This window comes from Corvus hawaiiensis, chromosome 1, assembly GCF_020740725.1.
Source record: "Corvus hawaiiensis isolate bCorHaw1 chromosome 1, bCorHaw1.pri.cur, whole genome shotgun sequence".
NCBI classification, from domain to species: Eukaryota; Metazoa; Chordata; class Aves; order Passeriformes; family Corvidae; genus Corvus; species Corvus hawaiiensis.
The window spans coordinates 56070560-56096666 of NC_063213.1; the positions used below are offsets into that span (position 1 = coordinate 56070560).

The 26107-nt window shown below is 40.5% G+C and overlaps 2 protein-coding genes across 3 annotated transcripts in view; one reads left to right on the forward strand and one right to left on the reverse strand.

Annotated features, from left to right (window-relative positions):
• The first annotated feature begins 2091 nt into the window (after nt 1–2091).
• On the forward strand, nt 2092–9636 carry BET1 (Bet1 golgi vesicular membrane trafficking protein). Its single transcript, XM_048305403.1, has 4 exons — nt 2092–2275; nt 5717–5832; nt 7774–7830; nt 8369–9636. The coding sequence occupies exons 1-4, from the start codon at nt 2257–2259 to the stop codon at nt 8522–8524; spliced, it is 348 nt and encodes a 115-aa protein (XP_048161360.1). The 5' UTR covers nt 2092–2256; the 3' UTR covers nt 8525–9636.
• A 159-nt stretch (nt 9637–9795) lies between these two features.
• The window catches only part of LOC125326837 (probable acyl-CoA dehydrogenase 6), an 81180-nt gene continuing 64868 nt past the window's right edge, over nt 9796–26107 (reverse strand). Inside the window, exons 6-9 of one of the 2 annotated variants that reach the window (XM_048305391.1) lie at nt 23935–24108; nt 17770–17931; nt 17503–17653; nt 9796–10623 (exon numbers count right to left, since the gene is read on the reverse strand). In XM_048305391.1, coding sequence (XP_048161348.1) covers nt 10536–10623; nt 17503–17653; nt 17770–17931; nt 23935–24108 — 575 coding nt within the window. In that variant the 3' untranslated portion in view covers nt 9796–10535. The other variant, XM_048305398.1, reaches the window with a different exon arrangement.

Consider the following 26107-nt stretch of genomic DNA (forward strand, 5'->3'; position numbering starts at 1 on the left):
CATAAATTCAGTACGACTGAAATGGATTTGAAACATTATTCACGTCAGTACCATTTTCATGCTTTGCTGTAAGAAACTATAGAATTAAATGCGCTATTTATAAATTGCACAGAGACTCAAGATGTTATTTCACATCATCATAAGGAGATTATATATCTGAGCACTATGAGTTGTGAACACCTTACATGTGGTTAAATGGGATTTTATTTTACAGAAAATGTAAGCAAAAATGAAAAATGAGCCCCTTAACATGAATCATAACTACAATCCTTGTAGAGAGATATACATTTTACCTAGTTATGTATAAATCCATATTTACTGAAAAATGGAACGTGAGTCATGTGGGAAATAAAAAGATGACATATAATATGCAAATACCATAAAGACAAGTATTTTCATATAGCAATGCCACCAAATGCGATAATTTACTCAAATGGTGTATGAAGACAAAAACGTAAATAAAATTGCACCTAACAGTGAGAGAGAGTCAGGCCAGCTGTTAGGAAAAGACATTTCCTACTGCATCCCAAAACTTCAGTTTTAACTCTCTGATTACTTAGTTGTTGTATAGACTGTCACACTAGCCCCTCTTCAAAAATTGTGATGATGAGGACATTGCTCCTAACAGAGCCCTAGTTCAAATCTGAAGCACTCAGGAAGAAGGTTTTCTCAGAATCCATTCATTTCCTGTGAATTTTGCAACATCTAAATTTTGGTGCTTTAAGCATGTAATCCTTTAAGAGACATCTTTGCCCTGGCAAGGTAAGAAATGGGCACCTGTGAACTTCAGATGGTTTTACCTCAAAGGGCTAAATCTTTGAGCTTTAATCTGGTGATAGCACTTTTCCCTTCTTTGAAACAACTGATGCATTTCCCTGAACTGCTGTAAATCAAGTGTCAGGTTATCAATAATGGCAGCTTGCAAATTCCTGCAAGAATTGCTGAGTTCCAGACAGAATCCTGTGGAGATTACCTCTGCAGTGAGCACTAAAGGGCACAGCTCTGCAGCTCATTTCATCTCCTTGGCTTTCTCTTCTGTTTTGGATGTGCAAATAATGCTGTACTTGAAATTTTGGATGAACTCCTTAAATTATCAAAAATTAAATAAAGAGCCATTTTCTACACTAAGTTACTTTACTCTTTGTAATGTTGTTTGAGACAGAGGCATCCAGAGGCGACAGAGAAGTAAATAAATGAGCAGCTTCTCAGTGTCTGTCCTGAAGTTGGACAGATACAAGACTAAGGTCTCAAATGCACTTTGACAAATGGAGAGAAAAGAAATGCTGCAATTATTTGTGGGTTTATGCACTGCAAAAAAGAGACTTGGGGTGTCATACAGCAGTTACACAGCAGGTCAGCAGGATGCCAGCAGGATGCCAGCAGGATCCCATGGGCCTTCTTATTGACCAGAACTATTTTATTCTTCCTTCTACAGCTCTGCCTGCCTAGGTGAAGATTCCTGCTGTACCGCAAGCTCACTGAAGAAGGAGGTGTGGTCTGTGTTTCTATACCTTGTACAATGCAAGTGGGTGCTGGCCCAATACTGAAGGTCCTGGTTCCTACAAGAACATACATACCAAAGCAATTCATGATAAGGCAGTTTGTTGGAATTGGAAAAAACCGTGAAGTTTCTTTAGTCCAGTGGACTAAACCACACCTGAAATAGCAAACTCTGTATGGACTCCATGGTGATTCCTCTTCAGTGGAGTGCTGATAAATCCTTCTGGCATCATCCTGGCAAATAAATTCAATTCAGTGGTATAGAATGAGTCACATCTTTCATATAAGCAGACAAAACTAATTTGTGCTAAAGCATTGCAAGGGGTTAAAGAATGAAGGAGAAACTATCATTGCAAACAAAATTTAAATCATTCAATAAGAATGTAATCTTCAAGTTTCCAATCCAAGTTGCTGTATGCTGAAGTGGCATGCCTGTTATTTCTAAATAAACGGTGGAGGAAAAAAGAAGTGAAAATCTCCACTCGGCACTGAATTTTAATTTTTTTGGTAGTCCGTTACGGCTCTCGGCCAGGACTACAGCCCCCAGCAGCCCCCGCGCGGTCCCGTCGCGCCCCGGGCGCGCACCCAGCGGGCCGCGCGCGCAGCGCTGTCGTGGCGCTCGCGGGTGAAGGGTCCGCGGGCGCCGCGCCGAGCCCCGCCGTGTTCCTGCGGCGCTCCCGGCCTCCTCCTCATCCTCTTCTTCTTCTTCCTCCTTCTCCTTGTCCCGCTCCTCCCGCGGCAGCTCAGGGCAGAGCCATGAGGCGCGCGGGGCTGGGTAAGCGCGGCGGCGGGGCCGGGCCGGGCCGCGACACGGGCAGAACCCGGCCGCAGTCAGGGCTCGGGGCGGGGAGGCGTGAGAGGGGCTGTGCCCGTGGGTGCAGGGTTGCGGCAGAGCTCGGGAGCTTTGGCGGGGAAGGGCCATCACCCCTGCCTCTGCCTCTCCTTCTGGCCCAGCTGGATTTACGGAGCAGCACTAGGGTTTGTGGTTTATCATAGAATCATACGATTTGGTTTGGAAGTGACTTCAAAGACCATCTAGGTCCACCCCCCGTGCCGTGCTACCTTCCTCTAGACCAGGTTGCTCACAGCCCCATCCAACCTGGCCTTGAACACTTCCGGGGATGAGGCACCCACAGCTTCTGTGGGTGTTCCAGCGCCTCACCACCCTCGCAGTAAAGCATTCTTTCCTAATACTGCATTTAAACCTATTGTCTTTCAATTTGAACACATTCCCCTTGTCCTGTCACTACATGCTCTTGTAAATAGTTTTGCCCTATTTAGTTGTGCTGTTGTTTAGTTGTTCTAACACCATGTTAGTTTTAGATGTGTTCCCATGGATGGGCAGATTTGTTGCTCTTCAGTCAAGTCCTTTCCAAATTCAGAAATTGTTGGGTTTTTTTTGTTTTTCGGTTTTTTTTTTTTTAGTATTTCTGTATGTTTTCCTGCCATGTTTGGGGAGTAAAAATCCAATAATCCCAACTATTATAAATTTATTACAGATATAATCTGGTGCAAATTGAGAAATCCTTGCAGAGTTCCTGCTGAGTGTCTTGAGCAGCTCAGGCTGCATTTTTCAGCCAGCAGTCATGCTGATGACTATAAGGAAACTTTGAACTCCCACATCATGTTCTACAACCACGTGGGTGCTGTGACGGCACTGTATAGCTTAGGAGATGTGTGCGCTTCGGAAGTGTATGACTGAGTTCTGGGGCTTCCTCGTACAAAATATTTAGGGCTAAACCAGGTGTGTCTGACACTACCCTAGACTTACTCCTACACTTCAGATTTGTATTGTGCAGTAGTATTTTCATGAAATCAAACAAGTCTTGGGAAAGCTTCTTAGTGGATCAAGAGAGGTTGTAGGATGTTTATCATTAAAAAGTGGGCATTTGATAGTGCTTAGGTCTTCAGTCCTTTCCTTTGTCAGACTGACAGCTTGCTCTTGGGTGTGAGCTGAGAGAGGCTGGAGTGGAGGCCACCCAGCTCAGTGTGGTGTTTCTGAAGAGGTAATGGATGTTTATGCAGGAGTTCTGAAGAAAGAGCATGCTTGCTTCTAGGCTGTCTCTGGCAAACAATGCCTTAAGGATCATCCTGAAACTGCTTTTTAAAAAAATTTTCTGGAAGGCTAAGCAGAAAGTTCAAACGTCTGTTACCAGCTGCAGTAAAATATTCTGCTTTACCTTCGCATTTCAGCCGTCACTTCAGAACTATTTTTTATTTGATAAGTTGGAAATAGAAACTGGGTACCAGCACCTCTGCAGTTGTCACCAGCTACCTGGTACCTCTCTCTTAGCCTGCAATTATGTTTGGTCATGTCCCTGTTACATGGCAATGAGCAGTGTTGCAGGAGAGCCCGTAGAACTGCCACGCTGAAGTTTCTGTGTTTCCCATGAATAGTTGTAGCCAGGCTTCTTCCTTGTGCTTCCTATGACGTGAAAAGAAGCAGCTGTGCTGTTGAAAAGCTTTGGGGCACTTGTTCATGTCTGCATTGTCACAGTCCATTTAAGAGACCCAGTTTCAGTGTTTTGGCATGAAGCTGTATGGTATATTAACTTACAAACATAATCAAAATCATGGGTCACTTGGTAGGAAGCACTGTAGTTAGATGCACTTGTAAAATCAGACACAGTGAGAACAACCCTGACTCTCTAAATTACAACATTTTAGTCACATTTCTGTGTTAGGCATTGGTACTTTTAATTTAGGTCAGGGTAGAAAAGGCTTCTTGACTCACTGGGATGAAATAAAAACATACATTTCATTGCAGTCTACAACTTCCTTGTGAGGGGAAGAGGAGGGGCAGGCACTGATCTCTTCTCTGTGGTGCCCAGTGACAGAACCCAAGGAAGTGGCCTGAAGTTGTAGCAGGGGAGGTTTAGGTTGGATATCAGTAAAAGGTTCATCACCCACAGGGTGGTTGGGCTCTGGAACAGGCTCCCCAGGGAAGTGGTCACAGCACCAAGCCTGGCAGAGTTCAAGAAGCAAACACTGTCAGCCACATGGTGTGACTCTTGGAAATGGTCCTGTGCAGAGCCAGGAGCTGGACTTGGATGATCCTTGTGGGTCCCTTCTAACTCAGAAGATTCTGTAATTCGGTCTTGTTGAAGATCTGTCATTAGCTTAACATACAAATGAAAAAATCTTCATTATTAGATCTAAAGAATGGTTTAATGGGTAAATACAAAATTATATCATCAAAATAGCATTGTAATGCTCTATTTTAAAATATTAATATTATGTATGCCAAGCACACAATGAAGCTTTCTGAGATGGAGCTCCCAACGTGAATATGGTTGGTGTCTCTTCTCTCCTTTTGCCTCAAAAAGAAAAAATCTACCTAAACACAAAAATCCTTAAAGTGTATTTAAAAGGCATTCAATTTAAGTGTGCCATTGTGACTAGGCAAAAAAATATTTATATATATTTGAAAAATATTTTTTAATGTTATAACTGCATTATTAGTTGAATTAATCTAGTGAGGTCTTTATCATAAAGCTTATAGTAGTTCTTTTCTGGTTGCCTTTCTAAGTCTTGATCTCTGCATTGTTTTCAGTTCTTAGATTTGAGGTCTATGACTGATTTTTGTCTCAACTGGACATGACTTTAATTCTCCTCTACCCATGCTGCTGTCCAGCTGCTGTCTGTAGGAGATGTTTATTAGAAGTTGGAGGAAGTGAAGGTGTGGGGCTGAGCAGCTTTCATTCGCTTCTGCCTTGCATACTGTGCTGACTCAGTTGTCTGGATGACAGTCCTGAAGCTCCATCACCCAGAAAACACAGGCAGGAGTGAGAACTGTGGAATGGTGACTGAAACAGCAGTGCTCTGCTCAGAGGCCTGACTTCTGCTCTAAGGTCTTGTTTGTAAAGAAACTCATGGGAGGATCATGGTATAGTTTCTCCTTTAAATGTGTGATCGAGTGATATTTGTCTTTGTTAGAGAATGGTCTTTCCTATTTTCAGTTTGGTTTACCATGTGTAATGGCCTCAGTGCTTCATTCCCATCTCCATGTAATGCCTGGATTGATTTCCATAGCACTCATCTGAAAACATTATCAAGGGAAAAAAATTACAGCCATTCCTCAGTTTCTCTTCTTTTATTTGCATATTGAAGGGTAACTTCTGCATTTGGAAAAAGATTGAGTCCCTGTTCCAGGAACATGCAGAACACTTGCTCCAGTGTGTTTTCTGTCTCTGACTACTGATTGTTGTGTTTACAGGTGATGCAGCAGCTGCAGGGAGCTATGGCTATACCAACAGTGGTTACAGTGTTTATGAAGAAGAGAATGACAGGTTAACAGAGAGTCTGCGTACGAAAGTCAGTGCCATTAAATCGGTACGTATTTAACTACAGTGGTATCGTCACATTCATTGAATCCAATTACCTGAATAAGGGAAGCAGTAGAATAGTTTAAAACAGAAATTTAGAACTGCGATGTGTTAACCTGTTTGGATGCCAAGTGACCACCAAAACTGCTTTATCACTCCTCAGGTGGAAGGATGAGGGAGGAACAAGTATGATTAAAGGTTCATGTATCAAGGGCAGGGAGAGATCGCTCACCAATTACCATTGTGGGCAAAACAGACTTGACTTATGGAAATTAATTTATTGACAGTCAAATCTGTGGGGTAATGAGAAATAAAGTCTTAAAACACCTTGCCACTACCCTTCCCTTTCTCCTGGGCTCAACTTCATTCCCAATTTTCTCTACTTCCTACCCCTCAGTGGTGCACGGGAATGGGGAATGGGAGTTGCGGTCAAAAGAAATATGTAATGTGAAAACAGCTTTTAGAAATAGCATGCTAATGTCCTCTGAAGGAGAAATTTGGTGTTCTGATGATTCCAATTCCTTTCAAAGATTTAGGACTTCTTTCAAACAAGTCTGACTGAAAGACAGCTCTGAGATTAAAGTTGTGTGTGTTTCTTGTTCTTAAAAGCTTAAAGTTTTATAAAGTACATTCCAGTGAATTTTTAGGCCTGAACTGACTTGAAGTCTTACTGCTAATACTGTTGATTAAAATTGGTTTAGTCTCAAAGAGGAATTAAACAAGTTTAGAATAAGAATTTAAAACAAGGGAGTAAAAAAAAAGCTTTGACCTTTGTTATCAAATTTCATTTCTTGTCTCCTCCAGTGGTATGTTATGTTTCAAAATCTGTATATGTCAACAGTGCAGTTCATGGTGCCCCAAGGAGCTCTTTCTGTAGTTGCATCTTTTAGTGCAATGTGATAATCTTTGTATATGGAATAGCCTTCCCCTAACCTTCCAAGAAGCCTCATGTAAAATCAGTTTCGCTCTTGATTGAAATGCACCAGTATGAGATAATGAGATTCAAGTTGTGACATGTGTAAACAAATGGGTTTTGGCTAATCCAAAGTATGGGGGCATGGACTGCATTTCCCTCCATCCTAGGAGTTGAGCAGGTTGTTCAAGGCCAGTGTGCTGATGTCAGAGGAAAAGCTGCTAAGAGTCAGGCTCAGTGCCAGTTCTCCCGTTTACCTCCAGAGCTGCTTTAAGCCAAGGCTCTTCTGGCTGGCTCCCACCTTTGTGGTGCTGCAGCTGTGTTGCAGCTCCAGCTGTGTCTGGTCTCATACCTCCCTGGTTCCAACCCTAACCTGACTTCACTTTCTGGCTTCACCTGAGACCTGTCTCAGGCTGCTGCCCGGGCTGTTGCTGGCCCTGGTCACTGTCTCAGGACTGCCTGTCCCTGGCCTGTGCAGCTTTCCTCCTTGTCCTGCAGCACCCTTCTGTTCTGGGACACAAAGCAGAGAAGGGCTACACAAGTTCGCTGAAGAAAGTCCCATTTATAGCACAGCAGCAGCTTGTCAAAAGAAACGTGTTCGCTGGTTGCAAGTGTCAACTCCAGCAACACTGAGTCAAACCAATGCTCGTGGTTCTCTCTGCTGTGTGCCAGCAATTTTAACAGTTGTTCCAGGAAATGGGTAATTGATACTCCAGACTTGACTAGATCTTGAGTTTTTAAAAGTCCATGCAATAATTCAAGTAAGAGATTATCTGGAAAAGGGGAAGAGGAGCACTGAGTACTTTCTCTGACTCTTGAGATTCATCTAGTCAGATGAAAAATCTTTATTTCCTTAAGGGTTATTGATAGAACACTGTGCATGTTATTTTGTTTCTTGAAAATATCAGGTATTGCTTTCACTGGGGAAATGCTAGTCATGTCATGTATTTTCAGCTGGGTTCTCTAATGTATGTATAACTGATTACTCATATTTAATACTTCTTGTTTTATTTTGTTTGGGGTTTTTTTTCATAGCTTTCCATTGAAATTGGAACAGAAGTTAAAAACCAGAATAAAATGTTATCAGAAATGGTAAGTGTTGAATATCTAGCTTCCTTTAAATATGAGTCAGAATTAAGAAGTTAATAATGTAAAGCATCCTGTCTTTTAGTGTGAACATTTGTATTAAAATGTTGACAGCTTATTGTTGACTGTAATATGTGACTAATTTGTCAACAGTATCAGTATTTCTGTTCAAAAAGATAAGGTGTGCAAATACATTACTTTTAAGACACAACCAAGATCTTCATGCTTCAGATATGAGTATTGGTTTTCAATTAGCAAATGTATAGTATCATTAAAAAGGCAAATGCCTTTTTTGCTTACGCTTTGCTTTGGCTTGGGGTAAAAATAGCACTGGATAAACTGTGAAAAAAACTGTGGAAAAAAAATATGAAAAAAAAACTGTGAAAGTTTTTCTTGGATAATTTTTGCCTCTAAAATAATTTTAGTTTTGGAAATTTTGAAAAAACAGGGAAAACTACACTTAGTAAGCTGTAAGGGTATTTCTTTTCTTAGAGTGACATTTTTTTGTTGTTTTGTTTGCTTGTTTGTTTTTTTTAAAATGTAGGAGAATGATTTTGACTCTACGGGTGGACTTCTAGGTGCAACTATGGGCAGACTAAGAACACTCTCCAGAGGAAGCCAGACAAAGCTATTATGCTACATGATGCTCTTTTCATTATTTGTTTTTTTTGTAATATACTGGATTATTAAACTGAGGTGATGCATGTTACCTCTGGTTTACATTGTGTAATTTCAGCTGTAGCCTTAGTTAATGAAGACATTGATCTAAAGTGGCACATTCTGTTGGTAAAACACAGTGAAATTGTTGTAAATTGCATTAACAATTAATGCGAAATTATATATCGTTTTCTTAATGTATCAGAATTTTTCCATCATCCCCTGTTTTGGGGGGATAATTTGTAAATATGCAGAAACTGCTAGCATAGCATGATAGATTTTTTTTAGGGGGAAAATAGTTTTTAGAATTGATTGAAAAAATTCAAAGAACAATGGTTATTTGAATATAAAGTAATTGCAAAATTTTGAGGCTTTATTTTTCATTCTGCTTTTCATTCTGGACCATGCTCTAAATTAGAGCTCCAGTTTCAGGCATATAGTAATTTCCTAGGTTGCAAAGACATGAAGAATATGTGGATCTTTCTAACTAGGTCTTGCCTGTGGATTTTTAAAAGGCTGGCCTGAAGCTAACAAGTGTAATAGTGGTACCCCCAAAAATTACTTTTGTGGTTAGATCTGATACTGTTTAAGTAGCTTAAACTACATGTTCTGGGGAGAAGTTACTTAAAACTGGATTTTTATTTTTTAATTTAAATGTGACAGATCATGTTTACACATCTCCTCTTTTAAGCAAATGCCTTTCATCATTGGGACCAACCAATATGGACACAGTACAAATGTTTTCTTTATATTTAAAGTATTTAAAACTTAATGATTCCATTGAATCACTTGGACTTTTACCATTAGTATGTTTGCTTTTCAGTTAGTGATAGTCTCTAAATCTACAGTGCATGATGTCTGAAATACAATGGCAGATATTTTGAATTTTATATTAAAGTATATTATGATGCATTTGTTGGAAGTGCAGTCACAGTAAGGTACTTTATTTTGAAGACTTAGTTTTGGCTCACCAAGTAGTTTCTAATCATTGAGGCTATTACATTGCTGAGTTTAACATTCAAAAAAAATTAAGTTTCCTAGATATTGAAATTGTATCTACAATTTTGGAAAACTTTTCTAGAAATACTGTATAATGTGTTGCCATTAATAACCAATTATGAACTTACAAATAAAGTGTCCTGTAGTATTATCCTAGCTAGTGTTGTTTATATACATTTTTTTCTACTGTAGAATAGCAGTGTATTTGTTTGGAAACGGTGCTGTACTTAAGGGGCAATTTTTATTTTTATAGTCAATAATACAGGCTGCCTCTTTCAGCTTAAATGGCTGTTTTAGGAAGAGTTTACCACACAGTTTTCATATTAACATGTTTATTTTTAATATTTTTCTTTAACAGTTATGCACAAAACATGGTACACTGCTGTTGAAGTTCAGGCCTCTGAAAGCTTCAGATACATTTAAACAGCTGTTTGTAGAATTCTGCAAATAAAAATCTAACACCACTACAATCACCAAAAATCTATGACAGGGTGTAGTACAAATTGATACGGATTTGGCAAAGATGACAGAGCTTATTTTGATGATTGCTTGCTAAGAGGGAAAGATAGGGAAGGTACCTGTAATTGAGAGGAAAGGTACTGTTCTAGGGTTTGATTCTGGCAGAGAATCATTTGTGCCATAATTGTTGATCTTGAAAGCAAAGCTATACTGAAATTAGATTAAGCTACATAGCTTTGTTCATATGGAAGTTCTGTTTCTTAATTGTCAGTTTAGATGCTCTAAAGTGTAGATAAAGCTTGATAAAGAACACATTTTTTTTCTGTGTGCTTAGCATGGGTCATTAGAAAACTTAAGTAACCTACTGAAAAAATGGGATGCAGGAGGCTGCAAGGTTTCAGAGTGCTTCATATCAACAAAAATTTGACACTGGAGGACACAGAATGGTAATGGTGAAAGACCTTGATGTGCATTTTGATGGCAAAATTACTGATCGATTTTCCACTTGAAGCGTACTGGCTGCTTGTCACCTTCAGTGTGCAGCACCAGTCATGCTCTTGCTTTCTTAATTTTCAAGGAAGAGTGGAGATGCATCACTATCTTGGAAGTATTTCCATGTATTTGCATATGATGGAAAGCATGGTTTCGTCTGTGCCACCTCCTATTGACACCAATCTTAAGTCTCTGCAGAAATATAAAGGATAGATTTAAACATTTGCATGCTGTTCTGATGGTGGACAGCTTGCTCAGAATTGCTTACACATTGCATGCAAATGCCAGATGCCTGCAGAACACCTCATCCACTGGTTCCTGGGCAGGTGCTCTGTGATGCTTCCCACAACACCCCCGCTGGTCCTGTTCCAAACCTGTAGGTGCCTAAGCCTGCAGCTGACCTGTAAGAGGGGAGGGAGCTTTTCCAGGGCCAGCAGCAAAAAGCGTTGCGGCACTTAAATTTGCTTAACTGTGGTAGAAGAGTCAACCAGCACGTGAATTACTGGAGAATTGTACAGAAAGGGTACAATTTCCATTCAGGTTTTCTAACCAATCCTGGTTTCCCTAATGGCTATGTAAGATCTGGTAAAAGCCTTATTAGTATTAGATAGTAGTGTTGTATAGTATTCTGGTATAGTTTTATATAGTCTATAAAGCTTCTGTGCTTTAAAAATGAATGGCTGCTTCAAGAATATTTACTCTTGATTTGATATTTCTGATCACACTCGTTTAAAACCTGCCATTACCATCACGAAGTCATCCCAAACATACTGCCTAAGTTCCCTGTGCTAGCCAGAGTGCAAACTACTGCAGCCTTGAGCAATTTTACTCACAAATTTCTTCCCTCCTTTGGGGAGAAGAAAAAGCCACCACCAATAAAACTACCAGAACAATTCTTCTAAACTATCTCTACTTAGTAGCTGAAGATTCCCCACCTTCCTATGGGCCTTGCTGAAGGCAGCAGACCTGGAACAGTGGTAGGTTGCTTCTTACTGCTGCAGTGCTGTCTGCTTTATCAAGCTGCAGAAAGTCCCTGCCAATGCTCAGCATTTGGCATCTTCACTGTAGCAACAGCAAGTAACTAATCCTCAGAACTCCTCTGTGATGTCAATAGAAATCCTCTGCAGCAGGAATCCTGGACACATGGGGCTTGTTTATATGAAGTTTTAAATAGGCAGTGGGGAGATCTGGCTTTGGTGGTGTGTGTGACAGACAAGTCAGGCTGTCACATACAAAGACACATCTCAAAAAACCAGAACACCTTTCGTATGTTTTGTGCTTGTGTGTATCTTTATGAATTTGCTGACAATTATATTTTTGTCTCTATGGGTGAGATAAGGAATATTTCTTACAGAATCTACAGCCAGGTGACTAATGCTGATCTCTCCTCTGGGGACACAGGACAGAAGGTTTCCCCTAATTTAAGCGGATTAAGATGACAAAAGACTCAAATGATTTTAATCTAGCCAGCCCTATTCTGGGAAAGAAACTTGCTTTCATCCTAAGAAAACAGAACCATGGGATTAACTATCCTGCCAGAAACTCTGTAAGGAAGCTGGGGAAGAGGACATAGTAAACTTGCATATCAGTTTTTTAATGTATGCGTATGGTTTGATAATTTATATCATTTTATTATGATAATTGATAAATTATTATTTATTTGATAATTTATTATCCAGAATGCATTATTAATACAGCACATAAATGTTTCTATGTATATAAATACTATAATTTAATTGCTTTTGTAAGGGACATTGTTAGGCTACTGCTGTAAAGGCTTTTGATCTGGCATATTAACATTTTGCTTTTAATCTCTGCATCACCTTTTTCCTGCCTCATGACAGAGCAGCACATTCTGAACTACCTGCAGCCTTGCTGAGGTGAGCACCAACCAGTGGTGGTTTCACCATGACCAAAGACCATGAGGAACTAGCCTGCAACACACCAGGCAGTTTGTAAAGGTGTCATTTTGAGGGACCAAACCTTTAGCTACTTGTTGAGTGTTGTTGAATGCTGTTTTCTGTAGAGAGGGGGAGTTAAACTGAGGAAGGAGAGAAATCCAACTATTGTGTTCTGTCCTTCTAAAACCCTCCTTGCAAAGAGTTCCCTTACATTTGGGAAATTCCATGTGTCTGAAATATTGACTGTAAATTATAAGACTACTCAACCAAATCAAAAGGTGTAAAGGGTAAAAATTAATCCACTTTTTGATGAATAAAAGCAAAAATTCCTTCAATAGCAAGTTAAAAAACTTCACGTAGGAGGGAGGGTGAGGGGCCAATTCCCACCAACCAAACTCAACCCAGGTTATCAATAACTTCTAGTTACATAGCAACAGGAACAAAAAAAGTCCATGTTGTCAAATCATGTTTCCCATCTCCATAGGAACCATGTCATACAGCTTTCAGAAATGTGTCAAGCACTGCTTGAAGGAGAAAAAACAAGCTCCCTTTAATCTTGGACTACCCTAATTTGAAGGCTATCAGACAACAAAGTTGTTCTAATGATTAAGAGACCTCTAATTTACAGCCTGAATGTGTTTCTGAGTAGTGTAATCCAAAATAGTCTGCATCTTAGCATTCCTCTCTTGGCTGGTGTTGACACCTCTGCACCCTGAGCACCATTTGGACCTTGTTTTGCACAAGCTAAGCCATGTCTCTTACCCTGCCCCTAAAACTTTTGGTGCTAGTTTTCCTGAAAATCAGGGCTGGTCCTTATTGCTGGCTGAGCTCTCCCATGTGTGCAATTTCCCTAGCCATAAAGCAGGGACAGGTACCTGTTCACAGCACAAGGAAACTTTCAGATCTTGTAGTGTGCTATGTAGGTGTTGAGGTTGCAGCTCATGGCACACTAAATCTGTCTGTAGCTTCAAGCTGGTAAAATGTGATTGTGTTTGCAGTTGTGCCTTCCAGTACCATTTATTACGTGCAGCTGAGAAGCTGGGCCTGCTCTGGGAGCTGCTCTACAGTACATTTTCCTCTGGAAAACCATATGGCATTGAACTGAACAAGCTCTTTCTGTTCCCAAACACCCTGAGTGGAGCCTGCTACACGATCTTTGATGCAGGTGTCATCACCAAACTTCAAACTCCTGCAAAAATAAGTAATTTTCTTTCCCTTTTCTGGCAGTGATCAGTGCTGGTCAGACATGGGGAAGAAAGTGAGTTTTGGTGACTTAAGCCCTGGTTTCCCCTAACAGCCTGGCTTCATGGCAGTGGTCCCTCAGAGATGCTGCTCTCTGCTTCCCTGGTTAGAAGGCCATTGGTAAATTCTTACCAAAGTTTGTGTGGCTCAGAGTAGCACTGCTTCCCAAGCCAGAACTGCTTCTTTTCAGCAAAAATTGCACTTGATTACAAAACCTTTGCCCTTTTTTCCTTGACTAATGATTTTTAGATTTTAACTATTTTAAGGTTTCATTCCTGGCAGGAATTTTCTCCAAAAAATGTACTGATGAACACTCAAGCCTAATATTTTGTGACTTCTTCCATCTTCAGACTCAGCTAGATTGCCTATAGGCTGCCCAAATTAAGCAGAATCTGAAGGAGGCTTTGTTCTAGGAGAGGAGTTCGAGCTGGTGCCACTCAGTGCAGCAGGCCTCTGACCAGGCTGGCACAGCCCACAGCTGTGCCTGCCAGTTCCCATGACCCTGTCCCTTTCTCCTCAGGGACATTCTGAAGGTCGAGCTGAGGCCGTGGACATCACCTCTGCTGCTCTGGGGCATAGCTCTACATTAAAATCGCCACTATACAGTTACCTGCTTTGATTTGCTGTCTTAAAGGTAGATGTCATGTGCTTCATCTCCTAAACTCCTTCTCAAGATACTCATAAAAGTCAAACAAACTGGTAGACAGGCATCTGTCTCAAAGCCTCTGCAGAAAAATGAGGAAACTGCAGATTTCGTTTCACAGATGACAGGAATTAATATTAAGTGTTGTCTCAGCAGTTAGCTACAGACCTCAAAACAAATTGTTTTTTGTCAGCAGAAATGGATAGGTTTCATTTTGTTTGGTACAACCATAAATTTCTATAATAGAAAAAACTGATTAAAATCCCCCAATTGTCTAGACTCACTCAAGTTTAGACATGCTTTGTAAAGAATGAAAGACTATAAACAATGAAATAAAGAATGAAACGGAATAAAGTATTTGAACTGACTTTTAAAATACATGAAGGAAAAAAATCTAGATGGGAATACATTACTTGTAAAAATAATCCACTTAAAACTATACAGAAGTTTGCTCTTTAACTATCTTAAATTACAGATAGACCTTCATATTGCAATAACTACACAACGGTTGAGGAGAAAAATGAAAATGTGTCTCGTCTGCAGCTGTGCATTTGCAATGCTACTTACACTTCTATTTCACATGAGTAGTCAGTATTATTCACTACTGCTTTCTGGAGTCTTTCACAATGCAGTGAGTAAAGAAGTGATAGCATTCTCCCCATCACAGCCCACAAGAGTAAAATTTGTAAGAACTGGAAGCAGTTAGATGTGGTGTTTAGCAGTTAGTAACAATCAATTAAAAAACCCAAACTCTTTTAAGAAGACCACGTAAGTTCTTCCTATAACAATTGAAGTGTACATAATTACTATTAAAATATATGGACCACTACCTGAAATTTTTTAAAACTCATGAAATCTGAAAAATTGCAGTAAACTTGATACTAAAAGGTTTCTTTCCCCTGATCTCTTATAAACAGGGTTTTTCATATAGCTTATGGGTTTGTTCAGTAATTCATTTTTGCCAACTCATGATGTCTTTAAAACCTTTCAGACAGAGAAAAATAAACAAGCATGACTCCAGGTTAGTGCTCTCCTTCTCCAGAATGCTGCTTTTAGGGTACAGACTGGAAAGTCCATTCTTTATGGGTTTTATATTGGCTTGTATTTTTCTATGAAACCTTTTGATATTTGGGCTCTAAACTTTTTTTTTAAAACCTATTTTCCTTATTAGAATCTGTACAACTGAAAATGAGACATTTACATATATAAAATCAACCCAGTCTAGGCACCTACATGGTGAAGCAGCTCTCTTCATGCCTTCTAGAGATTAGGCACTTAAGAAATGCCAGTTGTTCTACAAAGTTTAAAATGTTAATGATTCAATGACAGATATGAATAAAGTAACTTGGCAAACAGTTTTGTGCTGTTTCTGTTTACTTCTGACACTAATAACTAAAATTCAGAGACTTCATGCACTAAGCATACATTGTGCCGCATGTTCTTTGAGGAGTGAGTAACAGCCTGATCTGTCGAAGACTAAGCAACATTTCTTTGGGAACTTCGTAAAGATTATGCTACAAAAATGTTTGTACACTAGGACTAGATGTCCTGCTGTGCAATTACACTGCTGCTACTGGACAAACATCACAGTGACGTGAATGGTTACTCAGACTGCTGTACTAAAAAGAACGGCTTTAGGGAAGTTGCTGCTTTGCTTGTTACAGATTAACAAGATTCTGACTTGAACGTGTAGGTGTTTTATTAGGTAAAACTCTCCTTGTCCCTTCCTGGACCTTTGGTTACTCAATGATGGAATTTTACTGATTCATAGAAAATTCAGAGTATAAATATCACACTGCCTTTAGCCTCATTTAGAACGATGTTTGTTTTAGAGATGGAAAGATACATTTCTTTAGCCAGCTGACTTTGTACGCCAAGAGGAAACACTCTGGATGTCTTCTCAGGAAAAATGTCACTGTGCTGGTATACTTGGAAACCGCTCTGGAATCCACACAGAAAAGCCCTGCTCACAGTTAACATCACTATACTGGGCTAGGAAATCTTAAAGCTATGTAAAAGCAGGTACACATTAATCTGTACAGACTACGACATTTACAGTAAGTGCTTCAAGACAGGGATTCATTTTATTCAGATTGCCTACTGTGCTCTTAATGTCTCCATCATCCGTGACCATTAGTTGTTAAAATAAGGCTGTGAAAAAAGTAACTAAGAAAAACCATCATATTGACAGCTGGCTTAAAACCACCATCATAAAGCAGTCTGTACCTTTGTAAGAAAATTTAGAAATCCACTTGTCAGAAAACACTGAGGATCTCTCTGACTTACCACAACAGCATTCTTGTTCATAAAATGCTATTAAAAACAGAAAAAGTAACCTACCTAAGAAGAAACAAGCTTTTTGCAGATTTTCTCAAGTGTTCTGCTCTCAGTTTATATAGACACATTTGCCAAAACCTTCAACTAACTGAACCACTTATTTGGCTAACTTTGGATTAGGTATTGTCTATGTAAGGGCTGAACAGAAAGCTGTTACTGGCAAGAGAATGCAAGGTCAATTTTGGTCCTTTTACAGAATATAAGACACTAGGGCCAGATACCAAGAAAGCTGTTTGCTTAGGGAGAACTTTGCTCTAAGTAGATATAGACTAAAACTTGAAGATACTTCAATTAATTTTCAAAAAGGCCTCTGTACCATTTAAATGATCTAACAACTTGCTGGAAACAATTACATCTCTCATATATCTCACATGGTATCTAGTGTGACTAAGTGGGTGGAGACTGCTGTCAGAAAAGACTACTGCAGAAGCCAAGTGAGGAACTCCAGTTTCACACATATCTGGGGAAAAAGATAAAGATGATTTTCATTCATTTTAGAAGAAAGCTTCTGGTTTTAGTTCTGTTATTGTAATCAAGATTACAAGCAAACAAAAAGCAAAGAGAAAAAAAAGTCACTGGTTGGTAGCTCTCCCTTTTTTCCCTCTTTTTTCTACTCTGTGGCAGATACCAGAGGACCCTCAGGGAAAATACTGAGTTTTCTTCTTTCATTTGACATTTAAGCTAACCTGTGGGTAGTTCAAACTTCACAACTGTAATGCAAAGCAAAGACTTGGCAAAAGAATAGTAAGTACTGACACATGTCTCCCCAAAGTTAATTGCACTGGGTGTCGTATCCATAACACACTTCAGTGACACGCCACGAAGCAGAACAAGACCATTTACGCTGGTGAGGAGCTGGTGCTCTTTTCAAGTAGGTGATCATGTAACAGGACATTTAAGAGGCTAAATTTCCTTTAAAGCCACTTTGTATTTTCATCACTCCCTTACCTGTAAAACCTGCTCACCAGAACTTCACTGGTGAATCCCATTCCTCCCCAAAACTGGAGACAGCTATCAGTCACTTCACGGGTCAGACGACCTGCCTTTAGCTTAGCCATGGAAGCAAATTTTGTCACATCGTTGCCTTCTACATAGAGAGCTAATAAAAAAAAGAAGAGATAAAAAAGCAGTCAACCCCTTCCCCATGTTCCTTTAGCCTGACAAGGTTCTTTGCATGAAGAGAAGCACATCTGGGAAGCAGATGTGGGCGCTCACCCACGGCACGGTGCAGCAGTGAGCGCAGGAGCTCCACCTCGGTTGCCAGCTCGGCCAGGCGGAAGTGCACGGTTTGGTTGTGCAGGACAGGCTGGCCAAACACCTCCCGCTGGCGGGTGTAGTCAATAGTTTCTTGTATTATAGTTTCCAGTGGTGTCAGGGCTTGAAGAAACAAAGCACAGAACAAGACATCATTTTAGCCAGATCTGTTGTTTCGCTTGTTGAAAAAATAAGGTTTTTTCACATTGTACAACCAACACATTAGGTTTTTTAAAGCAACTTGTTCTGTACACTCTGTTTGGGGTACAGCTTCAATTCTGAGAAAAGTCTGATACCTCCTTGTACCTTGACGACATCTACCTTACCTGAGCCCCAAACTGCCAAAACCTGGAGGAGAGGGAAGGGAGGTGGGTTGGAAGGAGGGAGAGTCATAGAAAGCAGCACCAACATGATGAGGTAAACTTTATGCTTAGTGTCCCATTTGGGGCCTTAGCAAAAGCTTGTGGCAACTCCTACTTTCCATGCTACCTGTGTCCTGAAGGTTTGTTAAAATCCTGGGAAAAAAATCTGAAGGCAGACAGTGTAGTGTGCTCAGTGAGGAATGCTGTAGAAATGTAAATTGAAGGAAGCCTTCAGGGAGAAGGCAGAAACCTATGCTGAGATCAAGAAACACAGACAGACTGCTTATTACATCTACATTCTGTGATCAGGTCCCAGCAAAGAGAGGAAAAGATTCACATCCACTTTAAAAAACATTAAAGAATTCTCCTAATGGAAATAGAATGAAAATAGGATACTGCTGAAAAACAGGTGAGAGAGGCAGCAGACGATGCTTTAAAGCAGAAGTAGTAGTTTGCTACCTTCTTTTTGTGCAAACTGACAAACATATCCCATTTTAAACAAGAAAAAAAGGGAAAAGTTTATTCTCCAAGGCAAACCAGCCTTGAAGTGAATGACTAAGCTATCAGTCTCTTGCAGTGTAGCTGGGGTAACAGCAGGTGCAGAATATGTGGAGAATTTTGTTTGGCAAATGTGGACCCATGTTACTATGATGAGCAGCAGGGAATGATTTTACAAATCTATCTGATGAGAAGGGTCACAGTTTCCCTTTTCAAAATATGCATATCCACATCCATTTGCATTTAGAGTCTAAACCACAAAACTGAGTCTGAAATGCAAAATAAAACCAAGCCTTGGACTACTATGGTATCTGTTTTCCTACCTGCCAGTTACTCACATGACAATTCCTTGCAGGAGCCTGGTGTGGTCCCATGTACCTTTTTCCTTTGTTTTCAAGATCACTGCTATCTAGATTTCATCTCTGTACTGCTCTCCTGTGTAGACTCTGCTCCCACCAATTGCCTCCTGCCAAGATCATTTACCATCACTTCCAAAGAGCAGCAGTTTTCACATGATGTCTCCACATTCCATAAGGTGATCAGCTTTTCTTTCCCTAAATATTTTCCCCTCCTTTCTAATACAACTAACCTCAATGCTTATTTTTCAGAAAAGCATATACAGTAATGTCCTCATTTGTTCTGTGTTGACACGCTATGCTGTCACCCAAATGCTAGTCTTCTGGACAGGAAAATAAATTTCTGTTTTCAGGAACATCTCTTGAATGGAAATACTGTTCTTCCAAAGGACAATGTCACACAACACTGTAGCATGTCTAACACCAACAGCATTTTCACTTGTATGTCTATGGTCTCCAGCTTGAGAAATGTAAAGAAAGAGCAAGGAGTATACAGGCACCACTTGTTACTTGCCCTTAGACTGAAATCTGGGAAGAATACAGCCAAGTCTGAGTTGCTGGGTGGGAAACTAAACAGTACCTGCCAGTGCTAGGAGAGCAGAAGGGAGGTGGAAGGGATAAGGACAAGAGGTTAATCTTGTGTTGGTCTGTCAGACCACACAGCATGGCTTGTGTGGTTCCCAGCATCCAGCACCAGGGAAAGAGATCGGAAACAGCAAAGAGGAGGCAGGAGCAAGATCCGGTGGGAACAAACAGGACAGAAACTGCTTAGATCCCGCTTGCAAAAGGTCTAAAGACCATGAAGAGGCTTTGGCCAATCTCTGCTCAGGCTGTCACCACACATCATGGCTCAGACTGGAATTCTGGGAAAACTGCTCTTAGAGGGTCCATCTCTCCAATTCACTGCTCCCTTTCTGCCGCTGCTGATCCATCCTCCTGTTTCCTTAGCTGCCATCACTGCCCTCTTATTTCAGGAACTGTCATTTGAGGATATCTAAGGACAGTCCTGGGCTGCTTCAAAAGAGGCCATCAGGTCAAGGGCCGTAATTCTCTCCCTCTACTCTGTTCTCCCAAGACTCCATCTGGAGTACTACATCCAGCTCTGCAGCCCACAGTACAAAACAGACATTGATCTGTTGGAGCAGGTCCAGAGGAGAGTCCTGAAGATTAAAGGGCTGGAACACCTCTCCCATGAGGACAGGCGGAGAGTGTTGGGGTTGTTCAGGCTGGAGCAGTGCAGGCTCTGGGGACACCTTATTGCAGCCTTTTGATATATAAAGGGAGCTTATAAGAAAGATAGGGACAGAGTTTTTACCAGAGCCTGTAGTATCAGGACAAGGGGGACTGGTTTTAAATTGAAAGAAGGTAGATTTAGATTGAACATAAGGAAGAATGTTTTGGAATTGGAACTAGATGATCTTTAGGGTCCCTTCCAACCCAAACCATTCTATCATTCTGTGGTTCTAAGGAATTCCTTATGATGACAGTGGTGAGACACTGGAACATGTTGCCCAGAGAAGTTGTGGATGCCCCATGACATGTCCATTCCCTGAACATGTTCAAGGCCAGGACGGATGGGGCTTTGAGCAACGTGGTTTAGTGAAAGGTGTCTCTGCCCATGGTGGAGGGGTTGGATGTGATGAACTTTAAAGCTCCCTTCCCAAACCATTCTGTGATGTGACGACAGGTATTCAGAGCTCTGAGCACAGCTCTAATATAGCAAAGCTTGGCTGTGTAACAAACAGCACCAAAATGCAGCACATCATGAACACCATGACAGCCAACAGTTGTGTTCAACAAGATAACAGCACACAACACTTTGCCAGTCATACAAGTACAATGAAATGCCATTCATAGCAGGGAAACCCTTTTATTTTCTGTATATTTGTTTCCTTTCTTTATATAATGTTCCCCACATCCTCAGACAAACTTAGCCTCATGGGTTTCAACTGACAGCACATGCAGGAAATGTCACTCTAAGGCAACCTAAGGAACACATCTACCACACAGCTGAGAATTGTGAAAGCACTTGAAGTTGCCAAATGCAGAATAATCTTTCCTTGTATCTCCATCCAACTTATATTTTTCCACTTGAAACTTCTGATCACTGTAAAGACACTTTGCCTTGTTGCTATGTTTCCTCTGAAAAGAAAAGGAAATTAATATATTTTTCTTCGGTGGTGGCTGATTACTCTCTAATGAGACGTACAGTGAGCTCTAAGCTGAGCAATCTGACTCTTAAGGATGTGTGTTGCCCATGCAAAAGGATCTGTCATCCTGCTTACTGGCTGTGACTCAATGGTGCTCATAAAACTGAGGTTGCAGGAGCAGATAGAAGTCATTAGAAAAGTGCCATTCTGCTCTCTCACACACACTGAACTCCCTCTTTGCCTCCAAGTTAAGCAATTCACAAAACAACTGTTTGCTTTTTTTGCCATAGCAACATTCTTTTCCTGTGACCAGTGCAACAGGTCCTCAAATGGACAGTGTTTACCGAGTGTCACAACATGGCACACATGTGGCACCTCTTTTCTTTCAGTGAAGCAAGAAACACAGTGACTTTGACCAATGCCTTTGAAAATGTGTCACTCAGAAGGAAAGACCACACCTGGGACCAGATTTTGCAGTTCCAGGAAGTTAGTTTTCCATTTGTATTTTAAATATTTAAATATTTAAAAACTGAAAATAGATTTTAAAGGAAAAAAAAAAAAAGGTGAAGGAAGAAACTGGCCACAAAGAAGGAAATTAATAAACAAAAAGTAATCTAGAGCATGTGATACTTGAAACTAAAGATACATAAACCACCCCCCCTGCTCCCAGACAAAGAGAAAAACAACAAAAACCCCAAACACCAGAAAACAACACCCAGAAAGGAAAAACAGACAAGAATGGCAGTCAACTGCCTCTTCCAAGTTAAAGGAAGCAGTGAAAGTGAGGATGCCAAGACTGGTTCCTAAAGCATTTAAAAGCAGATTGACGATTTTAAATGTCACAGTCATGAAATGGGAAGGGACAGAAATGTCCTGCTGAGGGGCAGAAGTGAGGACCAGGATTAAACATGCAGACTTAATCATGAAACTACTGAAGGCACTTAGACCATTTCCCACATCTGAGCCTTCAGCAAAGCAGTCATGGTTGAACATATGTGAAACCATTTGCAGCACTGGAAGTTAACATCTCTAGATGCTGTGGTGTAACAAACTGCACCTGTCAACTACCGGGCTTCCTTTTGAACAGTGGTTACTCTTTTTCTTGTTTACCACAATTGGTGACCTCTGAAGTTTGCAGCTTGGCCCAAACCATGGGTCTTGTCCCCGCTGCCAGTGCTTTCATGCATTTTGTATTAGATAGTGGGAAAAAAGCAAGCCCAAGGGGTCCAGCAAGGTTTACACAGTAGCCACTGCAGAAGGCAGCTCCGTCTCCTTGGTGAACTCCAAGACTCTCTGATGGCCCCTGCATGGCCATAGCAGGCGAGCAGAGATGCCCTTCCTAGGCTGCTCATCCAGGGCAAGAGTTCACCTGCTCCTGCTGCGTTGTTTTGGACAAAAAAAAGAATTGAAACCTGGTGTTCCAGTTCCTGGCAGAGCACAGCGACAGCCAGGCAGTTGTGCAAGACTGGACAGTACCAAGCTGCCCGTGGTTTTAGCAGGAGTGATCTAACCTGCCAGGCTTTGTGTATTGATGCTGTCAGTGCGCGTCACTTTCGCCTAGGGCATGACTAAAGCTGCTGGCTACTCTGCTGCCTGGGGAGTCTCACTGCAACCCAGAGCTTCTGATGGTTAGTTTAATTTAGACGTCAAACTGAGCATAAAAATGCACAACGTACACCCTTGCAGCCTGTGTACACCTCAATTAAAGCAGAAGCAGTGGTAGGATCACATCTCCTGCTTGCCTGTGTCTGCAGTGATATCCTTGGCAAGTGTAACCTCCTGTCCTTTGCTAAAACTACTCTCACATGTACTGTTTATCTCAGGCTGAACTAAAAACTTTGTCTCAAAAAAAGATTTTTTTTTTAAAGGCATTTGAACTCTAAAATATTTGGTCTGGGATAAACGCAAAACAGTGAGTGCTTTTTTATTTGTTCACTGAATCAAAACACCACTTCTTAGGAATTCTCAATTCCCCAGCCACACACAGACAGTGGCAGACAGGGAATGCACAAGAGCATGAATACAGTGACATTATTTAGACAACCCTGGAATCGAAGGAGGACCAATCCTCTTACAGTGAACCACATTATATTTAACTTGAAGAAGCAAACACTGGGGAATAGGGAGAAAGTTTGCAGGTTGAAAATAGACAATCCAGACTTGGATCTGGTTTCCTGGAATATCCAGAATCCATATAACCCAAATACATGGATTTGAGTAAGCTTGAGTTCTGAGTAACAAACTCTGTGACAACATAACTGCAGGGAAATGAATGTCGTACTGTACCACTTATGTCCAAAGTGTACAGAGGTAAAACAGATCTGCAAAACAAAGCTCTGACATCCTGAAAGAGCCACTTCTTTACACAGCCAATAAGTTAATTTTCTAAAGTCCATGATAAACATCATAACTCACTGTACTACAGGAAAAGTCACCATCCTTCTATTTCATGCTGGTATTTTGATAGCCTTTGCACTATACTTGTAGTAGACATAACATGATACCATACTTTCTTATCTGCAGAGAATCACCAAGAAAAAAAAACAGGGCAAAATCAGCCTCTGCAATGGCTCACAAAATATTTTCTGCTTCAGGTTTTCCTACAGAAAGGGAATGTCTTCTGTATCTAGGCTATGACAGATTTCAAAAACAGATCCTAAAAGGTCATTGTAACTTACAAGAAAAGAAAAGTGCTGTTAGTCATGCAAAGAGTGACCCCTGTGTCCCTGCCCAGCTGCAGAAGCGCAAATGATGACTTACCAGTGGCTACTCCCCACAGCCGTTCTTCTTGGAATTGCAACATCTGGTATGTAAAACCCTTTCCTTCCTCACCGATGAGGTTTTTGCAGGGGACCCTTACATCTTCAAAAAATATCTGAGCTGTGTCTGATGACCTCATACCCAGTTTGTCTATCTTTCTAGCAACATGAATGCCTGAAGAGAAAGGAGGATGAGAAAGACCACAAAAAATAGAATCACTATGAACAAGTACAATGTTTTCAGAGAGAAAATTTTGCAGATGTATGTTCCAGGACAACAATGAAACCTACCTGTAGGAAAAACGTAACAGTATTCTGGAGTAAAATGGCCCAAATCCTATTTTAAAAGGTTTTTTCACTTTATTTAACTAGCAAATCAGAAACTTTAAATGTAAAAGTCCCACTTTCCATTATTCCCCAAATAATAAGTATTTACTGGTCCTAATAATTGTACTCCACACAGGTCTTCAAACAATGCAATATTTATGTGTTTATGTTTGATTTTTATCTAGCATTATAATAAAATGCTGGAATTCAATTCAGCAATATTTTCCAAGTGCCTGCACTGCTATGAAACAGTAGACAATTATTCAATAAGGACAAAAACAGAGCTACATTTTACATATTTCTCCTCCTGGAAATCCTCTTCCTTCCCTCTCTTCTTCATTTATCTTCCCCTTTCTAGCCTACCCTGATTTTTTTCTGGTACAGGGATCACTCTGAGTTTTCATGTGTGTATGTTTGTGAGGAGGGTTTGCTTCCCCACAGACCTCTCTCTACACAGCACTGACTCTGACCCCACGTGCAATGGTCTGTTGAAGATGAACCTGGTTCATTCAGGTCTGGCCACATGAGGGTTCAGTAACCTCATCATACTGGGCAGGACTCCGTCCCATTGTTTGTTTCTCATAGCTACAAGTTCTTTCTTGCTGTAGTTCAGATGCAAGCATGGCTTACCACTGTGCCGTGGGAGTTTAACAGGCACCCACTGTTTTCCCGTGGCAATTCTCCTGTCTTCAGCTTTTATCTCCCTTTTAATCTGGAGCTAATTCAAATATTCAGGGTGAAAATCAAGAATGCTTCAAAAGTGAGAGGACAACAACCAGGCAGAAGGATTTTTGCAAAACATGTTAATTACATCTGACAACTCTATATATGTAGCAAAACAGTCCTCCGTATCAGCATATGTATCTTTGCTGGAAAACAAAACCTTTTTACTACTCACGTACATGTTACTCCACCCAGTTTTGTGATGAGGAGGTATTCTGTCAATGTTTTCCTCTTTATTCTATTTTTTTTTCAATCTCTACTACTCTCTGACATGGCTCACTAGAAGCTGGTTGGTCACCACACAGATTGTTGTGGTCCCTCTGTATTTGTTTGTATCTTGCTATACTTTGTGGCTTTCAGAGAACACAATTTTCTGAACTAATACAGACATCTCAACTTTTACTCACAGGAGGCCTTCAGCCATGTGAAAATTACTTTCGTTTTGCAGGCAGAAGGAGTTGGCAGTCATTTCCTTCAAATTCACTCTCTCTGGCTGCACTAAATAAGGTTACGGAAATTTTCATCTCTTCACAGAGAAGAAATACTGACAGCATTTACAAATGCCAAGACTGCTCTAAGAATAAGGTCCACACAGACTTCCACACGTTCCACTCAAGATTTTTTCTCCACCAACCAATCTGTAATCAGATTATGTGTTAGGAAGACTTGCTTTGATACGTGGTCAATGCAGGAATAAAATCAGGACAGCTGTATAAAAATTCTTGATTCTTGAATTGAAAATTATCTAGCAATTTGTACTCAGCCAAAAAAGCATTTGTGGTTTGTTTCCATTTTATAAACAGAGCTAAATAACCACACACTGAGCAATTTACAAGCCCAGATGAAATCTGGAACATTGTTTCCCATTGGAATACTTCTATTTGGTTTCTTTGAGAGTCACAGAGATCATGTGTGGCCTAAAGCCAACTGGCTTTATGCAATCACTGCTCTTCACCCATATGAAGATGCACTTACTGCTCTTGTTAGTGGGTGGTTTAAAAGGACTCTCCTCGAGAAAGCACAACTGCTGTCAGTTCATTATATTGCTAAATCAATCCTGTTGTTAACTTCCCAGATCCACATACAGCAACAACTATTGAAGAAAGCTCTTACAGGCTTGGTTA

Coding starts and splice junctions, on each gene's coding strand:
- BET1 (XM_048305403.1), top strand. Junction 5,833..7,773: donor AAGTCAGTGCCATTAAATCG/GTACGTATTTAA, acceptor TTTTTTTCATAG/CTTTCCATTGAAATTGGAAC. Junction 7,831..8,368: donor ATAAAATGTTATCAGAAATG/GTAAGTGTTGAA, acceptor TTTAAAATGTAG/GAGAATGATTTTGACTCTAC.